The 17264-nt window shown below is 41.5% G+C and overlaps 2 protein-coding genes across 2 annotated transcripts in view; both read left to right on the plus strand.

The window, feature by feature from the left end:
• nck2a (NCK adaptor protein 2a) overlaps positions 1-6828 on the plus strand; it is a 42520-nt gene extending 35692 nt beyond the window's left edge. Inside the window, exons 3-4 of the mRNA XM_030429047.1 lie at positions 1554-2323; positions 3990-6828. Coding sequence (XP_030284907.1) covers positions 1554-2323; positions 3990-4184 — 965 coding nt within the window. The 3' untranslated portion in view covers positions 4185-6828. The remainder of the gene's footprint in view (positions 1-1553; positions 2324-3989) is intronic.
• A 7677-nt stretch (positions 6829-14505) lies between these two features.
• Positions 14506-15971, plus strand: otos2 (otospiralin 2). The gene is made up of 3 exons (XM_030428959.1): positions 14506-14589; positions 14824-14898; positions 15031-15971. The coding sequence occupies exons 1-3, from the start codon at positions 14550-14552 to the stop codon at positions 15255-15257; spliced, it is 342 nt and encodes a 113-aa protein (XP_030284819.1). The 5' UTR covers positions 14506-14549; the 3' UTR covers positions 15258-15971.
• Positions 15972-17264: the final 1293 nt, after the last annotated feature.

Consider the following 17264-nt stretch of genomic DNA (forward strand, 5'->3'; position numbering starts at 1 on the left):
AAACGATTATTGATTAATCGCGATTATAAAATTGACAATTATGATTCGATTATTAAATTTCCAATAATCTATTTAAATTTATTTTTTTATTTTTTTATTGTAATACAAACTGGAGTCCTCCTCTTACTGGCTTCCGCTACATGGTCCACAGTCTGGAGCCAAGATATGTTATTCCATCCCGGAGCTTTTTCACACTTAAATCGATTCCAAATCTTTACAAGGAGACAAACCTTTCCGTGCAAGAGTCCCTCAACTCTGCTCACAGGGTAGCAATAACCTGCGATGCCTGGACATCCAGAGCTACAGTCTCATACGTGATCGTTACAGCTCATTATGTCAGCAATTGTTGGAAGCTAATGTCCTACGTAGTTCAGACGAAAGCTATGGATGATAGCCACACAAGCGCACATATGTGTGAGTTTCTCAAAGCAATGGCAGACGAGTGGGGAATAGAGAAACACGCCCTGCTTCTCGTCACCAACAATGGTTCTAACATGAGTCCGGCTGCTGAGCTTGGCAGCTTTCTTTTAACAGTGAAACACTACATTTAAAACAAATTAAAAAATATTAATTTTGATATTACAGTTACACTATACAATATTGAAGGTGCTGTGAGGTGTTACTCAAAAGAGAATTAAAATAATTCAGCAGCTGACTGATGTTAAATGGAAGATCAATAATCGTTAATAATTGAAAATCGAATCGGTAATTGTTAATAATCGAAAATCGATTTGTAATCGAATCGAGACTTCAATAATTGGAATCGAATCGGGAAATTGGGCCGATTAACCGCCCCTACTGGTTTGGTACCTCGTTGGTTTGGATAGTCAAAATTGGCTGCATTCTTGACAACAAACCTCTACCACATGCAGCTCACCTATTGTCATGAAAACGTAATCCAAGGTAAAAAAAAAAAATCCAAAACACAATGTGTGTTTCCTGGCTATACTACTTACGAAGAAAGTGTGTGTGTGTGTCTGTGTGTGTGTCTGTGTGTGTGACACACTACTAAGTAGACAACATTAGTGAGTGAATTTTGGACTTGCATTCATTAACTAAATTCAAACATGATTCCAGATGTTGCTCCATGTCTGCTGGATGTTTCAATAAGTAAGTGTTTGCTAACACCTTTGCCATGTGAACTTTCTGAGGTGATGATATTTCAATCTTGGCAACGACCAATGTTTTCTACGTTGAATTGCCAGCGTGAGAGACACAAGGATGGATGTCAAACAGCATTTTTAGCTGATCTGTATGAACCAATATCTGTGCAGAATTTCTTTAGAATGCTAAATGCACATGCACTGTTTACCTGCATGCAAACAAAGCTGATTGGTCAGTACTCCTCGGACTACCACCACAAACTAGAATGCTTGTGGAAAACGCGTCCCCTTTCTACTGGATCTGCATTCATGGGCTGAAGTCTGGTTTATTTTGTTGATTTGTTTCATCAAATGTAGGTTTAGAGTCAATTTAAAGCAAATGGGAGGAAAAACAATTTGGCTCTTGTTGTCTGTTTAACAATTTTCTCTTATTTTCTGTTTATTGTGCAGGTCTGGGAAAAACTAAGAGGAAGACAAGCGCCCGTGATGCTTCCCCAACGCCGAGCTCAGACACAGAGTACCCGTCCAATGGCAGCGGGGGCGGAGGGGGTGGAGGAGGAGCAGCTGAAAGAATCTATGACCTCAACATCCCCGCTGTGGTCAAGTTTGCATACACAGCAGAGCGAGAAGACGAGCTGAGTCTGGTCAAGGGCTCCAGAGTCATCGTGATGGAGAAGTGTAGTGACGGATGGTGGCGGGGCAGTCAGACAGGCCGCGTGGGCTGGTTTCCCTCCAATTACGTCCAGGAGGAGCTCGGAGGGGCCGATGACCGAGGGGAGGGAGATTCCTCGAGGGTCTACCACGGAGGCTCTCAAGGGACTTTGCTGGCCAACGGGCGTGCAGGCGGCCGCGTCGAAGTGCTCCATTTGGTCCAAACACTCTACCCTTTCAGCTCTGTGACCGAAGAGGAGCTGAACTTTGAGAAGGGAGAGGTCATGGAGGTGGTGGAGAAGCCCGAGAACGACCCAGAATGGTGGAGGTGTAAGAACTCACGTGGCATGGTGGGCCTGGTACCTAAAAACTATGTGATGGTGCTGGACGAGCGGCCCGACCTGCCGACGTCGAGCTCCCCGCAGAACCGCTTTGTGGCACCGGCGCGCTCAGGGAAGTTCGCTGGGAGGGATTGGTACTATGGCAACATCACCAGACACCAGGCTGAGTGTACACTCAACGAGAGAGGAGAGGAGGGTGACTTCCTCGTACGAGACAGCGAGTCATCGGTGAGTGTGTAGAGTGAGGTCATGGCAGAAGTGTTTTAGTAATGCTGGGGGAAGAGAAGATTTGATCAATTCTAGCAGAAGGAAGAGCAGGTTTTAGAAAATTTTGCTCCAAAGTAAAAATAAATATGAACCATATCCTGTATGACGTGTTCTGCATCTATATTTAAGAGCCAGGTGTAAAAACATTGAAGAAGTGCCAAGCTGATTACACAGTGATACAAATAAATGCTCAGCCCAGGAAGAGCCAATCAGACACATGATTTAATCCTAAATCTATCTTTTTGATCACGATTATAAGAAAACAACATTTTGTCAGTGAAGGAATTTGTGACAACTGGTGAACTCGTTTGTGAAGATTGTCAGGAGAATATGATGTCTTACACTGGAGCTTTTATTGAAGCTCAGTCGAGGAGAGTAGCCATAAGAGATACAAGTGAGAACATTGTTTAGTGCCACACCAATTCTGCTTGACAGAGTTTCAATTAACGCTCCAGCGTAAGTTCAGGAGACGTCAGGATTTCTATCTTCAGTAAAAAATAGATCAATTCTCAAGTAATCCTTGCCTAATTGGTGCAACAATCAAGATCCTAAGAAAATGATTAGTAAGTGCAACATTTCTTGTATTTTGCATTGCCGTGTCTGTGTTTGATAAAGTGACTAGTGTATTTATTTTTTTCATTTGAGCATCTGAAACCTGAGTCAGAGCTCAGTATCTCGGTAATGTCGATTAGGCTGCGTGTGCAGCAGACCTCTCAGTTGATGCTCAAATTAATTTTGATTGAAGTAGAAGAGAAAGAAAAATTCCGTCACATATCTATCCTGCAAATATTTATGTTTTTCAATATTTTTTTTGGGATGAAATTTACGTCAAACCATAATTTCACATGTGAAATAAACAATACATGAATTAAACTTTTAAAGATCCCCTATACACATGTATTAAGGTCATATAAACATCTGTAATGTATGACTCAAATGTTTTTGTGGAAAAAAAAAGGTATGTCCACATTGAAATCCTTAAAATGACACTTATTCCTTCTCTCCCATTTAAAAAATACCAGAATATATGAATATGTAATTAAAAGTGCTGGACACGAGATGCTTCCTGCACTGTAAAGTCTGGTCTCTGTGTTTAGAAGCTTCAAGTTTCCACTTCACCTTTTTGTGTGCTTGATAATGGACCATTTTCAATGAGCATGGATAATTTACACTTTGAGCAATGAATGTGTGAACAGCCTTCCAGTGTCAAACTGTGCACTTCCATCACTGCACATGTTGAAGCTCAAACATTCAACTGACAGAACAAGAAGGAAAGGATACTTAATACAAGGGGGACTTTTATGTCACCACTAGTAATAAACATGTGAAATACACCTTTAATTAACTCATTAAGCATGTCTAATTTAAAATAAATGTTACAAGGACCTGTTTTGTTTTTTTTTTTTCGTTTTGAAGTTGTGGACCTGAAGGATTTTTTTCTTTTAATTCTGTCTTTAAGGACCAACATTTCTAATTAAGCAGTTGGATAAACTGTGTTCAGATCTTTAAACGTGAGAGTACACTGCCACCTGCTGGAGTAGAGCAGTCTGTCTTTAAAATTCATTGCATCGGTCTTTTTGTTATACATCTAACCCTATCAATGACTGTCTCCTCTGTGTGCTTTCAGCCCAATGACTTCTCTGTGTCTCTGAAGGCGGCCGGTAAGAATAAGCACTTTAAAGTGCAGCAGTTGGACGGAGCGTACTGCATCGGCCAGCGCAGGTTCACCTCCATGGACGAACTAGTGGAGCACTACAAGAAAGCCCCCATCTTCACCAGCGAACATGGAGAAAAGCTGTACCTGGTCAAAGCGCTGCTGTGATTCACACATCCTCACACCTACACTGGATCTCACACACACACACACAAACACAAACAAACACACAGGCTTCATACACACTAAATACACTTAATACTAATGCCACTCCCTAACCGTCTTAACTCAAGCCTTAGCTCTGGACCCTCTGGCTGTGGCGCTTGTAACCACATCCAGATCGCAGTCACTCCTCTGAGGTTTCAAGTCTGTCGCCCTCTGGTGGCGACCAAGTGAAGCTCGTTCTAGCTGTTCAACCAAGCAGTCAACCCCAAAGACAGTGAGCACTGTGTCAGCCGCTTCCTCCACGTACAGCACAGTGCAGAACAAGCCTGTCTCCTGGATGTGCTGTGGCCACGTCCGCCGCTAACAGAACGCCTGAGGCCTTGTTAGGGGTCGAGCTCTCCTTCTGATGTCATACATGATGTCCATTTACTATCACGCACATTGTAGGTTACACCATTGCTCTTAAACCGCACAGGAGGACAGACAATAACAGCTTGAAAAGGACTTGAGCCTCTGAGGGACCTTAATCTGGTGTTGTCCTGTCAACTTGCTGGCCATTATTTTATTTTTAAAGAAATGCTTGTTCCTGCGTTAACTACTTCTTCTTCTTCTTCTTCTTTTTTTTTTTAAAGATAATTTAAATTCCTCTCGGGATGTTTGAATCATTGCTCTTTCATACAATGACTTCACAAAGTGACCAGAACCACTCTCTTGCCTTTTTTCTCCTAATTTTCATCATTCCTCGACATGATTTCTCTTCCCATTTGAACTTATGTCTTCTGTCACTTTCTCAACTTCCTCCACAGACCTGGTCAGTAGTAGTGACGTTATTGAGAATCCGAACACAAGACTTTCTTTGGTACTTCTGAGGCGCAGTGTTGGGAGCACTAATGCAATAGGGGAGACCTCTGATTTCCTGTAGAGTCTGAATGTTTTTCAATGTAACCAAATGTGCCACCCTGTACCCATACTACTGGCTCCAGGTCTGCACTGCACTCACCACACTTGGCATTCATTCATAGCTCTATGCTCATGCTTTATATCGTGTCACATTAAACATGTTCCTGCCCTGTTCTCCAATATGTGTCTGTAGCTACATGAGGATACTGACTGAAGAATGATTTAAAAAAAAAAAAAAAAAGAAGCTTCTCTTGGTAACACTTTGGAGTGACTACACTTGATCTAGATCTGAACAAATGCAGTTATGAAAGAGTTCCTCTTCTGATGGAGCATTTGTCAGAGATAAGTGCGTCTTTGCAAATCGTGTGATTACACAGAAGAGAATGTAGCAGGAACAGTGTAATTGTTCTCAATTAACTGAACAATTTAGTGATTGACTAAGACCCCAATTACAGAGTAACAGAGAAGGGGCAGCCCTGAGCCCTCCACTAATGAATCACAAATTATTGTCAATAAAGGATTTGGAAATGCACAATTAATGAGACACTACAGCAACAGACTGCAAGGTGACGGCTATTGACCGCTCGCTCAGTCCCTCCCCAGAGCGGTGATTTACAAATCATAGTGTAGCAAATACAGAAATGCAAGGCAGGTCTGTCTAAAAGTAAGCCAACGAGAGAAGGTGTAAATCCCAAGCCTAGAGAAGCAGATTAAATGATGTGATTATCTGTTCTAATGTCATTGACCAGTTAGATGCCTGGCTAACGAGCATTCTTCATAACCCAATTACCAGAATAAAATGTGTGCATTGTGCATATTGGGTCTAGGCACAAAGGCGCTTGGTTGGGGGTTTGAAAAAATACGCCACAAACGCATCTGGAAGATAAAAATAATCTAATTTTGTAGTTGTTTCTTGCTGGGCAGCCATCTTGGCTAAGTCTCATGCCAGCAAAGGTCCCTCCTTTTCTCTCCTGACAAGATAGTCAGCTCAAATACATCATCTGAGCATTATAGGTGTCACACATGGTAGAAATGTTGATATGATGCATAGAAAACATGCACATTTATCCCAGTCGTGCTTTTGTTGAAATGTACAACGACAACGTTTTATTCTGGCAACTGGTCTGTACCACCTGTAGCAGTAAGGAGACATCACTTACAACATGATTAGCCAGTTAGCCACAGCAGATAAAATCTGTCAGCGATGGTTGTCGTTCAGGATGGCAAAATCTATGAGAAGCCAGCCTGATGTCTGCCTCTGAAATCAAGTACAAATGTTGAGTCGTTAAAGTGCCATCGTTTGCATTTTAAACCGAAGCTGATGCTGTGCGAGAATGGAACGTTGGGCAGACGGAGCAACAGAAGCCAAGGGCAGTGGGACTTATCGAACGATCAATTTCCCTCATCTTGTCCTGTCAACAAACCAAATATACGGTCATCTGGTCTATAATGAAAAAGTACTAGTCCTACCAAACGTTTTCAGTGTTTCTCTTCTTTTGCTATGTGCATTTGTTTACCAATGGAAGTGTTGTTGATCACGGGGTCCTCAGCTTTTATATGATATATCTGAATGTTATTGAGCATTGTTATTTAATTCTTGTCTCCACTGTATGTATATATTCAAAATAAGATGAGGTGCATATATGAATCGTTAAGATCAAACTATGGTACTGTATCACCGACTACGTGATGAGAATTGAAATACTTTTGTTCAATAAAACTTTTTGAAGAATACTAAAAAATCAAACGTGTTGTAATGTATGATTGGTTGTAATCTTCACAGTGCTGCTGGTTATTGTTTAAATGAAGCTACTGTGAAGCTGTGTCTCCCTGTTACCGCGACCGGGAGGCCACTCGCCAACTAAACGCTTAAATAAGAAAGCTTGGTAAGGAACAATCTGGGATTCAGTGTCTCTCTCAAGGACACCTTGACGGGCGAACAGGAGGAGCCACAGATTGAACAATCAACCCTGCGCGTAATGACCGACACACACGGCCACCTGAGCCTCAGCTGCCCGATCTGTCTTCCAAACCTGTGTTCCACAGGTACAAAAAGGCTCACACAGCCACCAAAATTACAAACAGGAGTTGAAGTTAAGAATGGGTGTCAAATAAAAGGGAAACCCAAAACAAAGTGTTCGATTGTACAAGAGTCTGCAACCCTATCAGAAGGATGGAACACCATTCTGTCTGAGTGCCGTCTAACACGTCCCGTATGTTTTCAACAATATGTTGTTTTTTGTAGGTGCCATTAGGCTTTGAAACCATTGAGTGAGTCCCTGTGTTCTGCGGATTGTGGCATTGTCATCCCTGCAAAGGTCACTCCCATCAGGATAGAAACATTTCCTTATTGTTATCCTAGGATAAGCTGATAACTCAGAACAATTTTATTGATTTGCTGCCAATCTTCTCTCTATGGGAAAAAGTGAACAAGACCATACCAGCAAAATGCTCCTCCACATCATAACAGAGCTACCGTTTGCATGTTTCTCCAGTCATTTATTTACATTTTCCTTGGATTTTTCACATGTCTGTACACTCTATTATGCACTCAATGAACATTGGTAATTTGGGATTAAAATAGGCTTACACTTGGAAACCATAGCTTGAAGAAAACAAGCTTAAGGATGAGTTCATCCAGAAATGAAAATCCAGTTAATATCCCCCCCAACGCTGATGGAGAGTCAAGTGAAGTTCAAAAAATGTTTCGGGAGTTTCGCGGCGAAACAACGTCATGTCATTCTCCTAAACATCTGAAGTAGATGGGGACTTGTTTTCACAGGCAAAAAACGGAAATGTGAAAACTTCAGACGAGTTGACATCGTATTTGGGGCGAGTAGATAATGAGTGAATTTTCATTTTTGGGTGAATGCATCCAATAATTCAGGTCTCATGTACTAAATCACTCTGAATGATTTTATACTGAAGAGTAGAGTAGACCCGATTTAAAAAACAGTTCATTCAAGGAGTGTACAGGTGTGACTGGGTGCTTGTATTTTGTACTCAAAATGTATTATAAGCTCGTCAATGATTAGTTATTTTGCAGAATGTTAAACTTCACATTTGACCAAACTCAGACTGCAATATATAACTATAAACTATAATGTTGTCTTAATATGGCCTTTTTTCAGTAGCCTAAATCTTACATCGGATCACTGTGGTGCTTCTACATTCTGAGAGTTTGTCCTGTGTATAAACTCTGTCAGCCATCATCAATCCCCTCAGGCCGCTCGAGCCCTGTCTTCGAACAGCTCCGTCCCTCACACTGTATCCGTCAGCTGGTGCTCCCACATTCTGCCTAATCTTCAAGGTCACCGGAGAGTGTTTTGCATCTGCATCAGTCACGATTAGACCACCATCTGCCTCAGCTTTGATGGCAGAGAGCTGCCAACAGTTGGGATTACATGTTTCTATGTGAGGCTGACAACCGCAGCCTCTCAGCACACCTCCTCACAGCGTTGTGGTTTATTTTCTATACCTGAGAGCACGTTCCCCTGTGGAGGGATGTCTGCTTCCCACAGGAACATCTGAAAAGGACAGCATTTTTTGTTATGGTTAATGGAAAAACAATGGAGGAGGAGATATTTTGACATTGCAGAACTGTTGATGAAGTGTGAGCTGCAGTGCCGGCAAATCACCACACGATGGCAGTATTGGGCTTCTCGTGTTGAGAGCACAGCATCATTTCAGGTTGCTTTCCAGTTAATTCAATGTCCTGTAGTGACACTAGGATTATGCACTTGAATGTCAGCGACTTTTGTTCCCCGTGTGACTTCCTGCTGTCTGGGCAGAACCGTTCACAACGAGCTCAGTGCAGAAACAGTTTATTGAAAGCAGAACACGGGGGGCAGCTCAGCCTGTCGACTGTGCCCCTCGTTCATGTAATTTGAAATGAAAGAATTCAAGTTTGGCTTAGTATCAGAATCTTTTAAAGTTAAAATCTGTGTTGCATTAAGGGCTTCAGTTTCAAAAAGTAAGCAATAGGGAAGACCACACATGAGCTGTCCCTTAGGAGAAAATGAGTGGAGGTCAGGGTAAAGAGCCGACTGCTACCAGGTTAAAGGTTTAGTGTGTAGGATTTAGAGGGCTCTGTCGGCAGAAATGGAATATAAAACTCATAATAATGTTTTCATGAGCGTCTGATCACCTGAAATTGAGAATTGTTGTGCTTTTCATTACCTTAGAACAGCCTTTTATGTATACAGAGAGAGCAGGTCCTCCTCCACGGGGTCCACCACGTTTCTACAGAAGCCCAGAATGGACACGCCAAACACACAGTGCTTTAGAGAGGGCCAGATGAGAGTTATTATGTGTGTTTCAATCTGCAAACTCTTCTCTAAAGGCCACTCAGTCCTACACACTGGGTCTTTAAAAAATAACTCGACATCTTGAATCTACCTTTGTGTCAGTGTATGTTCAGTTCTCTTATTTTGCTATCAATCGATTAAACATTGTCAGCCAAGCAGACATCGTAAATAAACAGCAAAATGTAAAAGAACTAACCAAACATCAATAGCTGAACACACATTGATACATAGAGGACAAAGGGCTAGAAAACCAATCCTTCCACCCAAAATCTTAAATGATGTTAATGATAATACTAATGATATGATCATATGATTATGATTCGATTCATATTACTAAACCTCACTTTTACTTTTGTGTTGAAGTAGGAAGCCTCCTCATAAACTGCAAATTTCATAACAGTGTTCCCAGAGAGTTTTTCTGCGGCAGTTTTTTATATATATTATTATTATTATATTATTATTATTTGTATCTATTATTATTTGTATATATTATTATTATTTCGGTGGTTGTCTTGTCCATTGGCCAATCGGGGTGGGTGAAGTTAGGAGGGAAAACTCTTGTGGGGCAATTAATAGCCGGTGATTGTAATATTATACGTGGATAAACAAGAGTATCCAGCTTGTATTGTTAGGGTTAAAATGATCATTGTCAGGTGTTATATACATATATACAAATATATTTGAAAGCTGTCATAGTCAACCTAACCACCAGTATTGGGAGAAAAAAAAATGGATCAAAGAAAATGTTATACAGTTATAAAGTTTCATGTACAAGTGGTTCGAGGCTGTACCTATAAGGATAAGAGGGCTGTGGGCTTATACAGGAACTGAAATCTGTTGTTTGGCATAAAATAGAGCACTTCCACAGAGAAGTGTGTGGGAGAGGCAAAGGTAAGTATAGTTTATAAAGTGCAGATGAGTGAAGGTATGATGAGAATGATCGCTTTGCAGTGCGACAACATAAAGGGTGTACTTTGTGGAGGATTCTGTCAAAAGAGAACCAGAAACAGAAATGACAGACAGATTGGAGTAAATGGAGTATTTGGAGGGCAGAATATATGACGCCTCATCAATACAGCAGCCGGGTTGTTAGGAAGCATTAATACAGACAGGATAATGATTCCTCCGTCTTGCTCTTTACGTTTCTTCTCCTCAAGCCTCTCTCTACATTATTCAGCCCCTTGATACGCTTTGCCCTAATGGAAATGCTTTTATCCGATCCCTTTCTCTACATTTTCACTCGCTCCATGTCCCTTCGACATGAGGTGGCTTCTTTCTCCAAGGATAAAGGCTGGAGATGTTTCTTTAATGGTCTTATTGTTGAATCTTGTGAAAGGCCCAAAAGCATCAATGAATTTATCACATAAACACATGAATATGTCATACTATTTATCGAGCATATTTGCTTTAAGAAAAAAAAAAAAAAAAAAGACTTAAAGCAACATTATGTTCCTTTTGTACCTTGAAATAAAGTGATGTTGATGGTACAGTGTCTTTAATAGGGTGAATTTGTTTTTGCAGTATGTGACTTCAGTGAGAGGGTAGATCACAGCGTTACATACGTGTTTACTTCAACATACATGTTTTCAACACATAGCATTGTTATGACGTAAAGAGTTTCGTTTGTAGTCAGCACCTACAGTACGTCTGACAAACTGTTACAGACCAGGGGTTTTGATTTACCACATTGTTGTTACACTCAGGAACTGTGGGGGGTGCCAAATCACACAAAATGCCAATTTCTACGTAATGTTGCTATAAACTATCAATTGACCACCAAAACAGTTACATTTTTGTTACACGAAATTGTGTTTATTTAGTCATATTTTCTTTTAATCTAAGTTTTGTGTTTCTACACTGTCGGATATTTATTTATTTTACGACTTAAGCCGTTAAAAAATCATTCAAATGAAGCAATCTAAGAGGCCGTCCGTACGAAAACGCTCTTTTGCGAAAACGCACATTTTTTGTATCATTTTGGCCGACCGTCCACACGGATCCTGAAAACGCATTTTTTAGAAAACGGGTCTCAGGGCGGAAAAATCAGAAAACGCAACCCTCCCGATCTCGTGTGGACAGCGAATCCGAATACTTTCCGAAACGATGACGCCATCGCCCCACCCCTCAAAGATTGTTTTCGTCCGCGTGGACCATCCCTAATGGAGAGAAAAAAAACCAAACTCCGTCTGGATCGCTCAAAACTCTTGTTTACATGGCGGTTACACAACCTGTAACCAAGTCTGGACAAGTAGGCCCCGACTTGTTTTTAGGTGTTACAAGTTAAGTAAGTCAGATGCCATTGAATTCTATTGCTTTCAAGAACGATTCCAATTACATCAATGTTGAGGTTCATCCTGACTCACACACACACATGCACGCACGCACGCACGCACACACACACACACACAGACACACAGCATCCGGCTGCTGTAAACAAACCAGTGCACAAGCCTCTGCCTGATGCAGGTGCCCACACACAGCTCTCTCACAGTTTCAACTTGCTTGTGCCATCACCTAAAACTCTGCATTACAAGTTGGTCATGAATATGCTATTCGCAACTCTTGTTACAGACCATGGTGAAACTATCAAGTAAACTTCCTCATATACATATTTAAGATTAGTCCTCTCTGTCACATAAACGCAAACTTGAAAATGTTTCGGTCAGGCAGAAATGTAACGGTGAGGTAATGTATTCCTTTTACATTTTAAACACCTTCACCGGCTTCCTCGGTCGCTCTCTGATGCTTAGTCTGAGAAATCTCACACACCATTACTTTAAATACAACGATGGATTCCCTTGGTTTGAACATTTTTAAAAACATTTACACAACTCAACAAAATAGCCAACAAAGGTCTAATTGTTTTGGGACATTTAATACAAAAATGTTACATTATATCTTTAAACTTGAGCTTGTGATAAAGCGATAGATAAAATTCAGTTTTTGCACTGGAGGACATGCTTCTCCTTGTCAGATAAAAAGAGGTTTATCTCGGACAATTCATTTGCCTTTGCCTGACATACAGGGACGCACTCTGCAAAAATTCCTCTTTTCATTTTATCGACAGTAAATTGCCACATCACCGTGCACTGGGGCTGGCGGGCACACTTATCTGTAAAGCTATTACCACCATCTTAACCATGTGAACAGCTAGATCCATACATCGTAAAATGCGGTTCCTTCCTGGGACTTCAAGTCACTTCTGTCAGTGCGTGTTATCTCTCTATCGTGCAGAGGGCAGTGCATGTAACTCTAAAACACTTTCCACAAACTGGATCAAACGTTTTCGAAAGCATAGTCAGGCAGACAAACCCTATCTGCACCATCAGAAAGAGAAAAATAGAGAGAGAGATAGAAATCACGATCACAGATAAAGATGTATGTAAACAATGAATGCAACACGACATATAACAGGTTCTTAAGCCAGTGCTCAGAATAGAAACAAAGCCACACTTGGAAATTGTGCAAGTTTATGTAATTTTGTGCAATTTGCAAAGTTTTCAAAGCTAAAGGCTGTAAAACCCAGTTAAATCATACACACATGTGCTCGAAATCTCACTTCCAGTTCATTGGTTTCATTTGCATCAATCATCCAGAGGCTGGTTTGTAAAGTGGCTCAGGAGAGAGTTGATGGGACAACCAGTGGATCTCTAGCTCTGGCTATGAAATCACTCATTGGCTATGGTGGGCATAGGAGCTCATAACTTCAAATGAAGTGTCAGTCAATAGCTCAGAAGTTGGTAGCCAGCTTAGGTAAATCTGTGTGGTGTTTTGCTTTCATTTGCGGAGTTCTTTGTCACACAACCTGTTTCTGGCTCTGTACAGCATGTCTGCTGTGCTGTGGCGGCTAATAATCCTCAGTGAGAGAGAAATGGACAGAGAAATGGAAAGGAAAGGAAAGGAAGATAAGAATGTTTACACAAATTTCAGACGCCCTGGGGAGAAGAATTCCCATTTCAATCACCAATCAAAGTCTAAAAACAGTCACATTTGTTGCTAGTCATGTTGCCATCTCGTCAAAATATTTAGCTGAAATGGACCTACTGGACATTTGGGAATAACAGAAGGCGACTTTTGTTGGAGGGGCGGCTGTAGCTCAGCGGGTAGAGCAGGTAGGCTAGTGACCGGAATGTCGCTGGTTCAAATCCTTGTGTCCTTGAGCAAGATACTGAACCCAAAATTGCTCCTGAGTGCCCTGCGATGAGCTTGTGACTTGTCAAGGGAGTACCCTGCCTTCGCCCGGAGACAGCTGGGATTGGCTCCAGCAACAAACCCCGCAACCCCTTGAAAAAGGGATAAAGCGGTTACAGGCGATGACATGACTTTTGTTGGATTTTGAAAACACAAAATCAATCAATACATTTGAAATGCAGAATAGAAGTTTCTTGATCAGCGGTCTCAAACCTTTGGACTTTGGAAAAATGGGCAGCAATCATTTTCACTCTGTGAAATAGCTGAAAGTAACCAAGTCTGAGAGGTTCGTCTTCTGTCGGAGCGCTGTGACTCGTCCTCTGGCCAACAACAGAAAGACACAGCATGAATTCTCTGAATGTCCTCAGAGAAAAACAAACATTGGCGGACAGGATAAATGGATGGATATTAGAAAAAAACAAAACAAAACACCTACTTTACACCCAGTGGCTGAATGGTGGGACAGTCTGTCTGGACACCAGGTGTGAAAACTGTCTGGTACATACCAGGCGTGAAAACTGCCTGATGCATGCATGCATGCTTCATCTGCTTCCGTTTCCACTCTCCCCTTTTAACCTCAGAAAGATCCAAATTAGTGCAGCAGCTCAAGGCTAAAAATCTCCCGCTGAGCTCTTGATGGTTGTGACAACAACAGTTAAATATATATCGTAATAAAAATAATTTGTCTGTCGATATGAGAGGAGGGCCAGCGGCTGGATCCAGATGTGACCTCTCCTTTATTTTACCTCACCTTGCCTAAAAACACGAGATTTTGACAACAAATGGGGACATTTTTACACCATGAAACGCTGAACAGACATGAGACGTGTGAAAGGAGCTCTGTGATGTGCTTTGTGGACAGGCGGGCAGGTGTGAAGAGGCGAGATGTGCAAAACAAACATGCACGCCTTCCTGTCTACTTCTAATCAAGTTGCAGCCTTCTTCCTGGGATCAGTCAGAGAGGGAGAGGATGAGCGAGAGCAGCATGAGCGTAATCTCCGGCAGCTCAGGTGAGACGAGATGGAGGAGGATATATGATGGGGCAAAGATGTACATGGAAGCTTTTTAAAATTCTTCATGGATGCACGCAGTAATGTGGCGGCCTGTTCTCAGGGACATGTAACATTTCAGCAGCCAATGTTTTTTAAAATTCTGATTGAGATGCTCTATTCACACACACACACACACACACACACACACACGTTTCTCCAGGATTACTTTATTTCATCTCTTTTGTCTTTCAGTTCCTGGGAGCATGCGAGCTCTGTGTGTGTCAGTGCTGCTCGTCTCCCTTCTGCTCAGCCTCCTGCCGTCTATAGGTACATCAGCGGCTCACACAGAGCATTACACATGAGCGGTCTTGACAGTGTAATATGCAGTAATTCTGACATGATGGACAAAGTGTGAAATAATGTTCACACCTCTCTCTCTGTCTCCGTCTTTCTTGACAGGAGCAGAGGAGAGCGTCGCCGGCGGGAGGAGGGAGGACAGGGAGAAACGAAGCCCACCCTACTGGGGCCTGTGGTCGTCAGACTTTTATGGGTGGCTGGAGGAGCTGCGAGCTCGGGCAGATCACGAGGGGATGCAGGACCTGGCTCGCACCTTCTGGTCTCACTTCCCCATCAGCACCGGGCTGGGCTACGATAGTCCCCAGTCTGACCCGAAACCTGAGGAGTGAGGATGAAGAGAGACAGGGTGCAGATTTAAGAGTGTGAGGGTGGGTGGAAGTGTCCTTCAACATGTGTTTACATGTTCACAGCATGGGGACGTAGATATTTTAACACTCATTGATGTCTGTATTTATGACAAATACATGTCTTATACATGTCTTATACAACACTTTATATATCATATTTGTTGCAATTGCCAGAATAAATGTCGACAATGTTTATTTCTGCAAACTACAGATATGTTCAAACATTTCTTTGTGTTTCTGCTTATTAATTCTTTAGATTCTATTTTCAGTTCATTCTTGTGACAATGCTGTGCTTATAGTGTGATCAGGCGTAAGCACAAAAACCACTTACCAGAAGAAAAAAATATGATTTGGCTTAAAATACTTATTTTGTTCGTGACAAACTGCCTCGACATGTACCTTGGTCTAGTTAAAAGTTTGGTTTGTAGAAATGTTTACTGCCACCATTGCAAGGCGACTGAGCTTCTGCCCCAAATGATAATGAGACAAATTAATTTACATTGTGTTTTCCTACAGTGATGTTATGTTTTAGCAGCTTTACTGTTTATGTTTAATTCAGTCTAATACAACACTTGTGCAAAAATCTTCTCTTCATGAAAATTTGAAGGTTCTTTTCATCCTTTCAACCCTCATGATTTTCATTGTCTCCTCTTGGGGTCACACTTCTCTTGTTTTCTCTCCCGAATATTTTTCCCTTTTAGTTATCACAACCTGTTTCTGGCTCTGTACAGCATGTAGTCTGCTGTGCTGTGGCGGCTAATAATCCTCAGTGAGAGAGAAATGGACAGAGAAATGGAAAGGAAAGGAAAGGAAGATAAGAATGTTTACACAAATTTCAGACGCCCTGGGGAGAAGAATTCCCATTTCAATCACCTTGAGGAGGCTGCAGGGCATTGGCGTGGGCAGACTCTCTAAGGGGCAGGGGCAAAACATGGACCAAATACTACTTTATGCCGCAGATATACACAAGTTCACACATTGTTTCCTGAGAATTATTTATTTTGTTGTTCAAAAAGGTGTTTAATCAACTGTAGGACCCTTCTGTAGTAGGACAGTATCAGACAGCATTAGTTTGAGCTCAGTGTGGCTAATTAACTGCCAACTAACACATTTTGTTGATTATTATGGATATCAGTCTGCAGGACTTTTTTCGATCAACTATTCTAACATTGCTGTGCACTTTTGCTGAAGTTAAGGATCTGAGTACTTCCACCACCGGGCGTTTCAGAGACTCCAAACTGACGTAAAGCATAATTTTTTCTGCAGCAGATTTGGACATGAAAAATACCTTAATGGTTCATAATCCTCTTTATAGGCATTCTCATGAAAATGTAAGGAAGAGAGAGTCAACATGATAAAACAAGGTAAATGAACCTCAGGGTTTTTTTTTAAAATCTTTTAGCTTAGTAAAATGTGTCCTCTGTGGTTTTGATCTTGAGAGTCGTCTTTTGAGAGTGTTGCTGTAAGCCTTCAGGGACGTCTGTGTGCCGAACTGTGAGACAGACACTAAAGTGAATCTGAGTTGGCTCAGTCGAGTCAAGTCTGAGGAGAAAGGGAGAGGGATGATGGAGTCGAATACATTGCATATATTTACATCTGACACATTTACCTTATTTTCACTTGGATGATACTTTCATGCTTTTTCGGGCAAATAAAAATAAAGCTCTGTACATGAGTTGTCGTGTCCAGGGATGGTTCTATATAATGTAGTATATAGTGTGTGACATTCTTGTTTTCTGTCTTTATTTGAATGTCCAGGATAACTTCTAATCTAATAGCTGTTAACAAAAATGTGCAACAATTTGAAAACAGAAGACGGCGTATGTGAAAACCAATGTACTGTAGGTCAAAGCGACCACAATCCCGGCTTACGGCAACAGCAAGGAGATGAAGAGGGAGAAGAATTCTCCAGACTCCCTCTTAAAATCTCTGAATTTTGTGTGTGGTTGAGTTGAGAGAAATGTTATAAGCTTTGTACAATGCTTTCCA

The sequence above is a fragment of the Sparus aurata genome, chromosome 9, assembly GCF_900880675.1.
Source record: "Sparus aurata chromosome 9, fSpaAur1.1, whole genome shotgun sequence".
NCBI lineage: Eukaryota > Metazoa > Chordata > Actinopteri > Spariformes > Sparidae > Sparus > Sparus aurata.

Coding starts and splice junctions, on each gene's coding strand:
- otos2 (XM_030428959.1), top strand. CDS start 14,550: ATGAGCGAGAGCAGCATGAGCGTAATCTCCGGCAGCTCAG. Junction 14,590..14,823: donor CGTAATCTCCGGCAGCTCAG/GTGAGACGAGAT, acceptor TTTGTCTTTCAG/TTCCTGGGAGCATGCGAGCT. Junction 14,899..15,030: donor CAGCCTCCTGCCGTCTATAG/GTACATCAGCGG, acceptor CTTTCTTGACAG/GAGCAGAGGAGAGCGTCGCC.